Source organism: Oncorhynchus mykiss, chromosome 10 (genome assembly GCF_057628025.1).
Source record: "Oncorhynchus mykiss isolate SJ-2025 chromosome 10, ASM5762802v1, whole genome shotgun sequence".
NCBI lineage: Eukaryota > Metazoa > Chordata > Actinopteri > Salmoniformes > Salmonidae > Oncorhynchus > Oncorhynchus mykiss.
In genome coordinates this window covers 87561831-87578478 of record NC_143031.1, presented here as the reverse complement: position 1 = coordinate 87578478, position 16648 = coordinate 87561831, and the positions used below count along the sequence as shown (strand labels likewise).

General features: G+C 41.2%; 1 protein-coding gene across 7 annotated transcripts in view; it reads left to right on the top strand.

Annotated features, from left to right (window-relative positions):
- Nucleotides 1-13726, top strand: part of ncapg (non-SMC condensin I complex, subunit G) — a 67956-nt gene extending 54230 nt beyond the window's left edge. For 4 of the 7 annotated variants that reach the window (XM_090188705.1, XM_090188706.1, XM_090188703.1 and 1 more), the window contains exons 18-22: nucleotides 9662-9829; nucleotides 10138-10258; nucleotides 12681-12728; nucleotides 12809-12878; nucleotides 13429-13726. In XM_090188705.1, coding sequence (XP_090044831.1) covers nucleotides 9662-9829; nucleotides 10138-10258; nucleotides 12681-12728; nucleotides 12809-12878; nucleotides 13429-13555 — 534 coding nt within the window. In that variant the 3' untranslated portion in view covers nucleotides 13556-13726. Of the gene's footprint in view, nucleotides 1-9661; nucleotides 9830-10137; nucleotides 10289-12680; nucleotides 12729-12808; nucleotides 12879-13428 lie in introns of all 7 variants that reach the window. The other 3 variants (XM_090188700.1, XM_090188702.1, XM_090188701.1) reach the window with 1 other exon arrangement.
- The last annotated feature ends 2922 nt before the right edge of the window (nucleotides 13727-16648 follow it).

Here is a 16648-nt window from a genome sequence, read left to right as displayed (position 1 = left end):
CACAATACATCTAGAATCACAATACATGTAGAATCACAATACATGGAGAATCACAATACATGGAGAATCACAATACATCTAGAATCACAATACATCTAGAATCACAATACATCTAGAATCACAATACATGGAGAATCACAATACATGTAGAATCACAATACATCTAGAATCACAATACATGTAGAATCACAATACATGTAGAATCACAATACATCTAGAATCACAATACATGTAGAATCACAATACATGTAGAATCACAATACATGTAGAATCACAATACATCTAGAATCACAATACATCTAGAATCACAATACATCTAGAATCACAATACATGTAGAATCACAATACATGTAGAATCACAATACATGTAGAATCACAATACATCTAGAATCACAATACATCTAGAATCACAATACATGTAGAATCACAATACATGGAGAATCACAATACATGTAGAATCACAATACATCTAGAATCACAATACATGTAGAATCACAATACATGTAGAATCACAATACATGTAGAATCACAATACATGTAGAATCACAATACATCTAGAATCACAATACATGGAGAATCACAATACATGTAGAATCACAATACATGGAGAATCACAATACATCTAGAATCACAATACATCTAGAATCACAATACATGTAGAATCACAATACATGTAGAATCACAATACATGTAGAATCACAATACATGTAGAATCACAATACATGGAGAATCACAATACATGGAGAATCACAATACATGGAGAATCACAATACATCTAGAATCACAATACATCTAGAATCACAATACATGGAGAATCACAATACATCTAGAATCACAATACATGTAGAATCACAATACATCTAGAATCACAATACATGTAGAATCACAATACATGGAGAATCACAATACATGGAGAATCACAATACATGTAGAATCACAATACATCTAGAATCACAATACATGGAGAATCACAATACATGGAGAATCACAATACATGTAGAATCACAATACATGTAGAATCACAATACATGGAGAATCACAATACATCTAGAATCACAATACATGGAGAATCACAATACATGTAGAATCACAATACACGGAGAATCACAATACATCTAGAATCACAATACATGGAGAATCACAATACATGGAGAATCACAATACATGTAGAATCACAATACATGGAGAATCACAATACATCTAGAATCACAATACATGGAGAATCACAATACATGTAGAATCACAATACATGTAGAATCACAATACATCTAGAATCACAATACATGTAGAATCACAATACATGGAGAATCACAATACATGTAGAATCACAATACATCTAGAATCACAATACATGTAGAATCACAATACATCTAGAATCACAATACATCTAGAATCACAATACATCTAGAATCACAATACATGTAGAATCACAATACATCTAGAATCACAATACATCTAGAATCACAATACATCTAGAATCACAATACATGTAGAATCACAATACATCTAGAATCACAATACATGGAGAATCACAATACATCTAGAATCACAATACATCTAGAATCACAATACATGTAGAATCACAATACATCTAGAATCACAATACATGTAGAATCACAATACATCTAGAATCACAATACATGGAGAATCACAATACATGTAGAATCACAATACATGGAGAATCACAATACATGGAGAATCACAATACATGGAGAATCACAATACATGTAGAATCACAATACATGTAGAATCACAATACATGGAGAATCACAATACATCTAGAATCACAATACATCTAGAATCACAATACATCTAGAATCACAATACATGGAGAATCACAATACATGGAGAATCATAATACATGTAGAATCACAATACATGGAGAATCACAATACATGGAGAATCACAATACATGGAGAATCACAATACATGTAGAATCACAATACATGTAGAATCACAATACATGGAGAATCACAATACATGGAGAATCACAATACATCTAGAATCACAATACATGGAGAATCACAATACATGTAGAATCACAATACATGGAGAATCACAATACATCTAGAATCACAATACATGGAGAATCACAATACATGTAGAATCACAATACATGTAGAATCACAATACATCTAGAATCACAATACATCTAGAATCACAATACATGGAGAATCACAATACATGGAGAATCACAATACATGGAGAATCACAATACATCTAGAATCACAATACATGGAGAATCACAATACATCTAGAATCACAATACATGGAGAATCACAATACATCTAGAATCACAATACATGGAGAATCACAATACATCTAGAATCACAATACATGGAGAATCACAATACATGGAGAATCACAATACATCTAGAATCACAATACATGGAGAATCACAATACATGGAGAATCACAATACATGTAGAATCACAATACATCTAGAATCACAATACATGTAGAATCACAATACATGGAGAATCACAATACATGGAGAATCACAATACATGGAGAATCACAATATATGGAGAATCACAATACATCTAGAATCACAATACATGGAGAATCACAATACATGGAGAATCACAATACATGTAGAATCACAATACATGTAGAATCACAATACATCTAGAATCACAATACATGTAGAATCACAATACATGGAGAATCACAATACATGGAGAATCACAATACATGGAGAATCACAATACATCTAGAATCACAATACATGTAGAATCACAATACATCTAGAATCACAATACATGTAGAATCACAATACATGGAGAATCACAATACATGGAGAATCACAATACATGGAGAATCACAATATATGGAGAATCACAATATATGGAGAATCACAATATATGGAGAATCACAATACATGGAGAATCACAATACATGTAGAATCACAATACATGTAGAATCACAATACATGGAGAATCACAATACATGGAGAATCACAATACATGGAGAATCACAATACATGGAGAATCATGAGAATCACAATACATGTAGAATCACAATACATGTAGAATCACAATACATGGAGAATCACAATACATGGAGAATCACAATACATGGAGAATCACAATACATGGAGAATCATGAGAATCACAATACATGTAGAATCACAATACATGGAGAATCACAATACATGTAGAATCACATTACATGTAGAATCATGAGAATCACAATAATGGAGAATCACAATACATGTAGAATCACAATACATGTAGAATCATGAGAATCACAATACATGTAGAATCACAATACATGTAGAATCACAATACATGTAGAATCATGAGAATCACAATACATCTAGAATCACAATACATGTAGAATCACAATACATGGAGAATCATGAGAATCACAATACATGTAGAATCACAATACATGTAGAATCACAATACATGGAGAATCATGAGAATCACAATACATGTAGAATCACAATACATGGAGAATCATGAGAATCACAATACATGTAGAATCACAATACATCTAGAATCACAATATATGGAGAATCACAATACATCTAGAATCACAATACACGTAGAATCACAATACATCTAGAATCACAATACACGTAGAATCACAATACATCTAGAATCACAATACACGTAGAATCACAATACATGGAGAATCACAATACATGGAGAATCATGAGAATCACAATACATGGAGAATCACAATACATGGAGAATCACAATACATGGAGAATCACAATACATGTAGAATCACAATACATGTAGAATCACAATACATGGAGAATCACAATACATCTAGAATCACAATACATCTAGAATCACAATACATGGAGAATCACAATACATGGAGAATCATGAGAATCACAATACATGTAGAATCATGAGAATCACAATACATCTAGAATCACAATACATGTAGAATCACAATACATGGAGAATCACAATACATCTAGAATCACAATACATGGAGAATCACAATACATGTAGAATCACAATACATGGAGAATCACAATACATCTAGAATCACAATACATGGAGAATCACAATACATCTAGAATCACAATACATCTAGAATCACAATACATCTAGAATCACAATACATGGAGAATCACAATACATGGAGAATCACAATACATGGAGAATCACAATACATCTAGAATCACAATACATGGAGAATCACAATACATGGAGAATCACAATACATGGAGAATCACAATACACGGAGAATCACAATACATGGAGAATCACAATACATGGAGAATCACAATACATGGAGAATCACAATACATGGAGAATCACAATACACGTAGAATCACAATACATCTAGAATCACAATACACGGAGAATCACAATACATCTAGAATCACAATACATGGAGAATCACAATACATGTAGAATCACAATACATGGAGAATCACAATACATCTAGAATCACAATACATGGAGAATCACAATACATGTAGAATCACAATACATGTAGAATCACAATACATCTAGAATCACAATACATGTAGAATCACAATACATGGAGAATCACAATACATGGAGAATCACAATACATCTAGAATCACAATACATCTAGAATCACAATACATCTAGAATCACAATACATGGAGAATCACAATACATGTAGAATCACAATACATCTAGAATCACAATACATGTAGAATCACAATACATGTAGAATCACAATACATCTAGAATCACAATACATGTAGAATCACAATACATGTAGAATCACAATACATGTAGAATCACAATACATCTAGAATCACAATACATCTAGAATCACAATACATGTAGAATCACAATACATGTAGAATCACAATACATGTAGAATCACAATACATGTAGAATCACAATACATCTAGAATCACAATACATGTAGAATCACAATACATGTAGAATCACAATACATCTAGAATCACAATACATCTAGAATCACAATACATGTAGAATCACAATACATGTAGAATCACAATACATCTAGAATCACAATACATGGAGAATCACAATACATGTAGAATCACAATACATGGAGAATCACAATACATCTAGAATCACAATACATCTAGAATCACAATACATGTAGAATCACAATACATGTAGAATCACAATACATGTAGAATCACAATACATGTAGAATCACAATACATGGAGAATCACAATACATCTAGAATCACAATACATCTAGAATCACAATACATGGAGAATCACAATACATCTAGAATCACAATACATGTAGAATCACAATACATCTAGAATCACAATACATGTAGAATCACAATACATGGAGAATCACAATACATGGAGAATCACAATACATGTAGAATCACAATACATCTAGAATCACAATACATGGAGAATCACAATACATGGAGAATCACAATACATGTAGAATCACAATACATGTAGAATCACAATACATGGAGAATCACAATACATCTAGAATCACAATACATGGAGAATCACAATACATGTAGAATCACAATACACGGAGAATCACAATACATGGAGAATCACAATACATGGAGAATCACAATACATGGAGAATCACAATACATGTAGAATCACAATACATGGAGAATCACAATACATCTAGAATCACAATACATGGAGAATCACAATACATGTAGAATCACAATACATGTAGAATCACAATACATCTAGAATCACAATACATGTAGAATCACAATACATGGAGAATCACAATACATGTAGAATCACAATACATCTAGAATCACAATACATGTAGAATCACAATACATGTAGAATCACAATACATCTAGAATCACAATACATCTAGAATCACAATACATGGAGAATCACAATACATGTAGAATCACAATACATCTAGAATCACAATACATCTAGAATCACAATACATGTAGAATCACAATACATCTAGAATCACAATACATCTAGAATCACAATACATCTAGAATCACAATACATGTAGAATCACAATACATCTAGAATCACAATACATGGAGAATCACAATACATCTAGAATCACAATACATCTAGAATCACAATACATGTAGAATCACAATACATCTAGAATCACAATACATGTAGAATCACAATACATCTAGAATCACAATACATGGAGAATCACAATACATGTAGAATCACAATACATGGAGAATCACAATACATGGAGAATCACAATACATGGAGAATCACAATACATGGAGAATCACAATACATGTAGAATCACAATACATGTAGAATCACAATACATGGAGAATCACAATACATCTAGAATCACAATACATCTAGAATCACAATACATCTAGAATCACAATACATGGAGAATCACAATACATGGAGAATCATAATACATGTAGAATCACAATACATGGAGAATCACAATACATGGAGAATCACAATACATGGAGAATCACAATACATGTAGAATCACAATACATGTAGAATCACAATACATGGAGAATCACAATACATGGAGAATCACAATACATCTAGAATCACAATACATGGAGAATCACAATACATGTAGAATCACAATACATGGAGAATCACAATACATCTAGAATCACAATACATGGAGAATCACAATACATGTAGAATCACAATACATGTAGAATCACAATACATCTAGAATCACAATACATCTAGAATCACAATACATGGAGAATCACAATACATGGAGAATCACAATACATGGAGAATCACAATACATCTAGAATCACAATACATGGAGAATCACAATACATGGAGAATCACAATACATCTAGAATCACAATACATGGAGAATCACAATACATCTAGAATCACAATACATGGAGAATCACAATACATCTAGAATCACAATACATGGAGAATCACAATACATGGAGAATCACAATACATCTAGAATCACAATACATGGAGAATCACAATACATGGAGAATCACAATACATGTAGAATCACAATACATCTAGAATCACAATACATGTAGAATCACAATACATGGAGAATCACAATACATGGAGAATCACAATACATGGAGAATCACAATATATGGAGAATCACAATACATCTAGAATCACAATACATGGAGAATCACAATACATGGAGAATCACAGTACATGTAGAATCACAATACATGTAGAATCACAATACATCTAGAATCACAATACATGTAGAATCACAATACATGGAGAATCACAATACATGGAGAATCACAATACATGGAGAATCACAATACATCTAGAATCACAATACATGTAGAATCACAATACATCTAGAATCACAATACATGTAGAATCACAATACATGGAGAATCACAATACATGGAGAATCACAATACATGGAGAATCACAATATATGGAGAATCACAATATATGGAGAATCACAATATATGGAGAATCACAATACATGGAGAATCACAATATATGGAGAATCACAATACATGTAGAATCACAATACATGTAGAATCACAATACATGTAGAATCACAATACATGGAGAATCACAATACATGGAGAATCACAATACATGGAGAATCACAATACATGGAGAATCATGAGAATCACAATACATGTAGAATCACAATACATGTAGAATCACAATACATGGAGAATCACAATACATGGAGAATCACAATACATGGAGAATCACAATACATGGAGAATCATGAGAATCACAATACATGTAGAATCACAATACATGGAGAATCACAATACATGTAGAATCACATTACATGTAGAATCATGAGAATCACAATAATGGAGAATCACAATACATGTAGAATCACAATACATGTAGAATCATGAGAATCACAATACATGTAGAATCACAATACATGTAGAATCATGAGAATCACAATACATCTAGAATCACAATACATGTAGAATCACAATACATGGAGAATCATGAGAATCACAATACATGTAGAATCACAATACATGTAGAATCACAATACATGGAGAATCACAATACATGGAGAATCACAATACATGGAGAATCACAATACATGGAGAATCACAATACATGGGGAATCACAATATATGGAGAATCACAATACATGGAGAATCACAATACATGTAGAATCACAATACATGGAGAATCACAATACATGGAGAATCACAATACATGGAGAATCATGAGAATCACAATACATGTAGAATCACAATACATGGAGAATCATGAGAATCACAATACATGTAGAATCACAATACATCTAGAATCACAATATATGGAGAATCACAATACATCTAGAATCACAATACACGTAGAATCACAATACATCTAGAATCACAATACACGTAGAATCACAATACATCTAGAATCACAATACACGTAGAATCACAATACATGGAGAATCACAATACATGGAGAATCATGAGAATCACAATACATGTAGAATCACAATACATGGAGAATCACAATACATGGAGAATCACAATACATGGAGAATCACAATACATGTAGAATCACAATACATGTAGAATCACAATACATGGAGAATCACAATACATCTAGAATCACAATACATCTAGAATCACAATACATGGAGAATCACAATACATGGAGAATCATGAGAATCACAATACATGTAGAATCATGAGAATCACAATACATCTAGAATCACAATACATGTAGAATCACAATACATGGAGAATCACAATACATCTAGAATCACAATACATGGAGAATCACAATACATGTAGAATCACAATACATGGAGAATCACAATACATCTAGAATCACAATACATGGAGAATCACAATACATCTAGAATCACAATACATGGAGAATCATGAGAATCACAATACATGTAGAATCATGAGAATCACAATACATCTAGAATCACAATACATCTAGAATCACAATACATCTAGAATCACAATACATGGAGAATCACAATACATCTAGAATCACAATACATGTAGAATCACAATACATGGAGAATCACAATACATGGAGAATCACAATACATGGAGAATCACAATACATGGAGAATCACAATATATGGAGAATCACAATACATGTAGAATCACAATACATGGAGAATCACAATACATCTAGAATCACAATACATCTAGAATCACAATACATGGAGAATCATGAGAATCACAATACATGGAGAATCATGAGAATCACAATACATGTAGAATCATGAGAATCACAATACATCTAGAATCACAATACATGTAGAATCACAATACATGGAGAATCACAATACATCTAGAATCACAATACATGTAGAATCACAATACATGGAGAATCACAATACATCTAGAATCACAATACATGTAGAATCATGAGAATCACAATACATCTAGAATCACAATACATGGAGAATCACAATACATGTAGAATCATGAGAATCACAATACATCTAGAATCACAATACATGGAGAATCACAATACATGTAGAATCACAATACATGGAGAATCATGAGAATCACAATACATCTAGAATCACAATACATGGAGAATCACAATACATCTAGAATCACAATACATGTAGAATCACAATACATGTAGAATCACAATACATGGAGAATCACAATACATCTAGAATCACAATACATGGAGAATCACAATACATGTAGAATCACAATACATCTAGAATCATGAGAATCACAATACATGAATTACTGGTCTCATCCCTCTGTCTGAAGTGTGTTCTCTGGAGGCTAAATGTGTGTGTGTGTGTGTGTGTATAGGAGGTGTGTGTCCATGACCACCTGGCAGTGCGTGTGTGTGGTGAGATGCTGAAGGACCCTTCAGCTCCCGAAGTCCGTCTCTACGCCAAAGTACTGAACAGTCTGGAGCTCAGTGCTGACGGCAACACAACTAGAGACCTGGTGACCCTGTTACAACAAGTTACACAGGTACAGTACTGACAACAACACATCACCTGGTGACCCTGTTACAACAAGTTACACAGGTACAGTACTGACAACACAACACCTGGTGACCCTGTTACAACAAGTTACACAGGTACAGTACTGACAACAACACAACACCTGGTGACCCTGTTACAACAAGTTACACAGGTACAGTACTGACAACAACACAACACCTGGTGACCCTGTTACAACAAGTTACACAGGTACAATACTGACAACAACACAACACCTGGTGACCCTGTTACAACACAACACATTACCTGATGACACCAAACTAACTGTCTGTGTAGGAGGTGAAGGATCGTATCGCTCTGCGTGCTGTGGAGAAGCTGATTGGACAGCTGCAGGACTCCAACAACCAACCAGATCTCAGCACTACGACACTACAGCCTGTAGATGTCAACACTGAGGGTAAAGAGAGAGAGGAGACTAATACTGAGGGTAAAGAGAGAGAGGAGACTAATACTGAGGGTAGAGAGAGAGGAGACTACTACTGAGGGTAGAGAGAGAGCGGAGACTAATACTGAGGGTAGAGAGAGAGGAGACTACTACTGAGGGTAGAGAGAGAGAGAGGAGACTACTACTGAGGGTAGAGAGAGAGAGGAGACTACTACTGAGGGTAGAGAGAGAGAGAGAGAGAGGAGACTAATACTGAGGGCAAAGAGAGAGAGAGGAGACTAATACTGAGGGTAGAGAGAGAGAGAGGAGACTACTACTGAGGGTAAAGAGAGAGAGGAGACTACTACTGAGGGTAAAGAGAGAGAGGAGACTACTACTGAGGGTAGAGAGAGAGAGGAGACTACTACTGAGGGTAAAGAGAGAGAGGAGACTACTACTGAGGGTAAAGAGAGAGAGGAGACTACTACTGAGGGTAAAGAGAGAGAGGAGACTACTACTGAGGGTAGAGAGAGAGAGGAGACTACTACTGAGGGTAAAGAGAGAGAGGAGACTACTACTGAGGGTAAAGAGAGAGAGGAGACTACTACTGAGGGTAGAGAGAGAGAGGAGACTACTACTGAGGGTAGAGAGAGAGAGGAGACTACTACTGAGGGTAGAGAGAGATAGGAGACTACTACTGAGGGTAGAGAGAGATAGGAGACCACTACTGAGGGTAGAGAGAGAGAGGAGACTAATACTGAGGGGAGAGAGAGGAGACTAATACTGAGGGTAGAGAGAGAGAGGAGACTACTACTGAGGGTAGAGAGAGAGAGAGGAGACTACTACTGAGGGTAGAGAGAGAGAGGAGACTACTACTGAGGGTAAAGAGAGAGAGAGGAGACTACTACTGAGGGTAGAGAGAGAGGAGGCTACTACTGAGTGTAGAGAGAGAGAGAGAGGAGACTACTACTGAGGGTAGAGAGAGAGAGGAGACTACTACTGAGGGTAAAGAGAGAGAGGAGACTACTACTGAGGGTAAAGAGAGAGAGGAGACTACTACTGAGGGTAGAGAGAGAGAGAGGGGACTACTACTGAGGGTAAAGAGAGAGAGGAGACTACCACTGAGGGTAGAGAGAGAGGAGACTACTACTGAGGGTAGAGAGAGAGGAGACTACCACTGAGGGTAGAGAGAGAGAGGAGACTACTACTGAGGGTAGAGAGAGAGAGAGGAGACTACTACTGAGGGTAGAGAGAGAGAGGAGAGACTACTACTGAGGGTAGAGAGAGAGAGGAGACTACTACTGAGGGTAGAGAGAGAGAGAGGAGACTACTACTGAGGGTAGAGAGAGAGAGAGGAGACTACTACTGAGGGTAGAGAGAGAGGAGGCTACTACTGAGTGTAAAGAGAGAGAGAGGAGACTACTACTGAGGGTAGAGAGAGAGGAGGCTACTACTGAGTGTAGAGAGAGAGAGAGGAGACTACTACTGAGGGTAGAGAGAGAGAGAGGAGACTACTACTGAGGGTAGAGAGAGAGAGAGGAGACTACTACTGAGGGTAGAGAGAGAGAGAGGAGACTACTACTGAGGGTAAAGAGAGAGAGAGGAGACTACTACTGAGGGTAGAGAGAGAGGAGGCTACTACTGAGTGTAGAGAGAGAGAGAGGAGACTACTACTGAGGGTAGAGAGAGAGAGAGGGGACTACTACTGAGGGTAAAGAGAGAGAGGAGACTACCACTGAGGGTAGAGAGAGAGGAGACTACTACTGAGGGTAGAGAGAGAGGAGACTACCACTGAGGGTAGAGAGAGAGAGGAGACTACTACTGAGGGTAGAGAGAGAGGAGGCTACTACTGAGGGTAGATAGAGAGAGGAGGCTACTACTGAGGGTAGAGAGAGAGAGGAGGCTACTACTGAGGGTAGAGAGAGAGAGGAGGCTACTACTGAGGGTAGAGAGAGAGAGGAGACTACTACTGAGGGTAGAGAGAGAGGAGGCTACTACTGAGTGTAGAGAGAGAGAGAGGAGACTACTACTGAGGGTAGAGAGAGAGAGAGGGGACTACTACTGAGGGTAAAGAGAGAGAGGAGACGACCACTGAGGGTAGAGAGAGAGGAGACTACTACTGAGGGTAGAGAGAGAGGAGACTACCACTGAGGGTAGAGAGAGAGGAGACTACTACTGAGGGTAGAGAGAGAGAGAGGAGACTACTACTGAGGGTAGAGAGAGAGAGAGGAGACTACTACTGAGGGTAGAGAGAGAGAGGAGAGACTACTACTGAGGGTAGAGAGAGAGAGGAGACTACTACTGAGGGTAGAGAGAGAGAGAGGAGACTACTACTGAGGGTAGAGAGAGAGAGAGGAGACTACTACTGAGGGTAGTGGGTCATGTTACTGTTAGACTGAATCAGATGACATGGAGAGAGAGAGAGATGTAACTCCTAAAGTCTTCATCTCTACAGAGGCTGCCAACCAGGACCTGGACCAGTCTGCCAAGAGGCCCAGGAGAGGTATTACCCCATCTTACACACCTCCTGCTAACCTCTGACACGGTTGAGCGCCACTAACAGTTGATCGTGTGTGTGTGTAGGTCAGAGGAAACCCTCCACAGCCAAAGGAGCCAAGAAGTCCAGCAGATCGGCTGAGTCCTCCGAGGAGAGGTGAGAGGAGGGGAGGAGAAGTGTGCTTAATCGTCCCTGAATGTTGAAATGGATCCGTTCTGTATATCACCTTTAATTTCTCCCTCCTCCTCCTCTCCGTCTCCCTCCTCTCCGTCTCCCTCCTCCTCTCTGTCCGTCTCCCTCCTCCTCCTCTCCATCTGCCTCCCTCCTCCTCTCCGTCTCCCCTCCTCCTCTCCATCTCTCTCCCTCCCCCTCCTCCTCTCCATCTGTCTCCCTCCCCCTCCTCCTCTCCGTCTCCCTCCCCCTCCTCCTCCTCTCCATCTGCCTCCCTCCTCCTCTCCGTCTCCCTCCCCCTCCTCCTCTCCATCTGCCTCCCTCCTACTCTCCGTCTCCCCCCTCCCCCTCCTCCTCTCCGTCTCCCTCCCCCTCTCCATCTGTCTCCCTCTGTCTCCCTCCCCCTCCTCCTCTCCCTCTGTCTCCCTCCCCCTCCTCCTCTCCATCTCTCTCCCTCCCCCTCCTCCTCTCCGTCTCCCTCCTCCTCCTCTCCATCTGTCTCCTTCCCCCTCTTCCTCTCTTTCTCCTTCCATAGTGATGGGGAGAATGTTCCAGACTCGGTGCCGGTACCCCGTCCATCCTGCCGGGCCAAGACGGCAGCTTTGGACAAAACCAGACTGGACCTCAGTGCCCTCATCAACCAGGAGGCCAACACCTCGTAGAGTCCCAGGTCAGATAGGGTAGAGAGGTCAGGATGTGTGTTAGCTGCCTAGTGGAATCAGTAATGTATCAGAGTAGTGGACATGTAGATCAACAGGTTTAGAGACAGAAGGAATTCATCAACCTGAATGAAAAATGTGATTTTATTGGATTAAATAAAACGATTAAACTTCCTCCTTCCTGTTGTGTCTCTCTGCTGTAATTCTCCCTTTGTTATTGAGCTCTGTATCCCTCCAGGAAGTCCCATTGAGGTCTGTATCACTCCAGGAAGTCCCATTGAGCTCTGTATCCCTCCAGGAAGTCCCATTGATCTCTGTATCCCCCAGGAAGTCCCATTGAGCTCTGTATCCCCCAGGAAGTCCCATTGAGCTCTGTATCCCTCCAGGAAGTCCCATTGAGCTCTGTATCCCTCCTGTTATTGAGGTCTGTATCCCTCCAGGAAGTCCCATTGAGCTCTGTATCCCTCCAGGAAGTCCCATTGATCTCTGTATCCCTCTGTTATTGAGCTCTGTATCCCTCCAGGAAGTCCCATTGAGGTCTGTATCACTCCAGGAAGTCCCATTGAGCTCTGTATCCCTCCAGGAAGTCCCATTGATCTCTGTATCCCTCTGTTATTGAGGTCTGTATCCCTCCAGGAAGTCCCATTGAGGTCTGTATCACTCCAGGAAGTCCCATTGAGCTCTGTATCCCTCCAGGAAGTCCCATTGATCTCTGTATCCCTCTGTTATTGAGGTCTGTATCCCTCCAGGAAGTCCCATTGATCTCTCTATCCCTCCAGGAAGTCCCATTGATCTCTGTATCCCTCCAGGAACTCCCATTGATCTCTGTATCCCTCCAGGAAGTTCCATTGAGCTCTTTATTCCTCCAGGAAGTTCCATTGAGGTCTTTATTCCTCCAGGAAGTCCCATTGAGCTCTGTATCCCTCCAGGAAGTCCCATTGAGCTCTTTATCCCTCCAGGAAGTCCCATTGAGGTCTGTATCCCTCTAACAAAGGGAGACCACGTCATTACTGAGGTGTGTGTGTGTGTGTTCTGTGGGGGCGTTGCAGGGGTCACGGTGTGTGTGTTCTGTGGGGGCGTTGCAGTGGTCACGGTGTGTTTGTTCTGTGGGGGCGTTGCAGGGGTCACGGTGTGTGTGTGTGTTCTGTGGGGGCGTTGCAGGGGTCACGGTGTGTTTGTTCTGTGGGGGCGTTGCAGGGGTCACGGTGTGTGTGTTCTGTGGGGGCGTTGCAGGGGTCACGGTGTGTGTGTGTGTTCTGTGGGAGCGTTGCAGGGGTCACGGTGTGTGTGTTCTGTGGGAGCGTTGCAGGGGTCACGGTGTGTGTGTGTGTTCTGTGGGGGCGTTGCAGGGGTCACGGTGTGTGTGTTCTGTGGGAGCGTTGCAGGGGTCACGGTGTGTGTGTTCTGTGGGAGCGTTGCAGGGGTCACGGTGTGTGTGTGTGTTCTGTGGGGGCGTTGCAGGGGTCACGGTGTGTGTGTTCTGTGGGAGCGTTGCAGGGGTCACGGTGTGTGTGTTCTGTGGGAGCGTTGCAGGGGTCACGGTGTGTGTGTGTGTTCTGTGGGGGCGTTGCAGGGGTCACGGTGTGTGTTCTGTGGGAGCGTTGCAGGGGTCACGGTGTGTGTGTGTGTTCTGTGGGGGCGTTGCAGTGGTCACGGTGTGTGTGTGTGTTCTGTGGGGGCGTTGCAGGGGTCACGGTGTGTGTGTGTGTTCTGTGGGGGCGTTGCAGGGGTCACGGTGTGTGTGTGTGTTCTGTGGGGGCGTTGCAGTGGTCACGGTGTGTGTGTGTTCTGTGGGGGCGTTGCAGGGGTCACGGTGTGTGTGTGTGTTCTGTGGGGGCGTTGCAGGGGTCACGGTGTGTGTGTGTGTGTTCTGTGGGGGCGTTGCAGTGGTCACGGTGTGTGTGTTCTGTGGGGGCGTTGCAGGGGTCACGGTGTGTGTGTGTGTTCTGTGGGGGCGTTGCAGGGGTCACGGTGTGTGTGTGTGTGTTCTGTGGGGGCGTTGCAGTGGTCACGGTGTGTGTGTTCTGTGGGGGCGTTGCAGTGGTCACGGTGTGTGTGTGTGTTCTGTGGGGGCGTTGCAGTGGTCACGGTGTGTGTGTGTGTTCTGTGGGAGCGTTGCAGTGGTCACGGTGTGTGTGTGTGTTCTGTGGGGGCGTTGCAGGGGTCACGGTGTGTGTGTTCTGTGGGGGCGTTGCAGTGGTCACGGTGTGTGTGTGTGTTCTGTGGGGGCGTTGCAGTGGTCACGGTGTGTGTGTGTGTTCTGTGGGAGCGTTGCAGTGGTCACGGTGTGTGTGTGTGTTCTGTGGGAGCGTTGCAGGGGTCACGGTGTGTGTGTGTGTGTTCTGTGGGGGCGTTGCAGGGGTCACGGTGTGTGTGTTCTGTGGGGGCGTTGCAGTGGTCACGGTGTGTGTGTGTGTTCTGTGGGGGCGTTGCAGTGGTCACGGTGTGTGTGTGTGTTCTGTGGGGGCGTTGCAGGGGTCACGGTGTGTGTGTTCTGTGGGGGCGTTGCAGGGGTCACGGTGTGTGTGTGTGTTCTGTGGGGGCGTTGCAGTGGTCACGGTGTGTGTGTTCTGTGGGAGCGTTGCAGTGGTCACGGTGTGTGTGTGTGTTCTGTGGGGGCGTTGCAGTGGTCACGGTGTGTGTGTGTGTTCTGTGGGGGCGTTGCAGTGGTCACGGTGTGTGTGTGTGTTCTGTGGGGGCGTTGCAGGGGTCACGGTGTGTGTGTTCTGTGGGAGCGTTGCAGTGGTCACGGTGTGTTTGTTCTGTGGGGGCGTTGCAGGGGTCACGGTGTGTGTGTTCTGTGGGGGCGTTGCAGGGGTCACGGTGTGTGTGTGTGTTCTGTGGGGGCGTTGCAGGGGTCACGGTGTGTGTGTTCTGTGGGGGCGTTGCAGGGGTCACGGTGTGTGTGTTCTGTGGGGGCGTTGCAGGGGTCACGGTGTGTGTGTGTGTTCTGTGGGGGCGTTGCAGTGGTCACGGTGTGTGTGTTCTGTGGGGGCGTTGCAGGGGTCACGGTGTGTGTGTGTGTTCTGTGGGGGCGTTGCAGTGGTCACGGTGTGTGTGTTCTGTGGGAGCGTTGCAGGGGTCACGGTGTGTGTG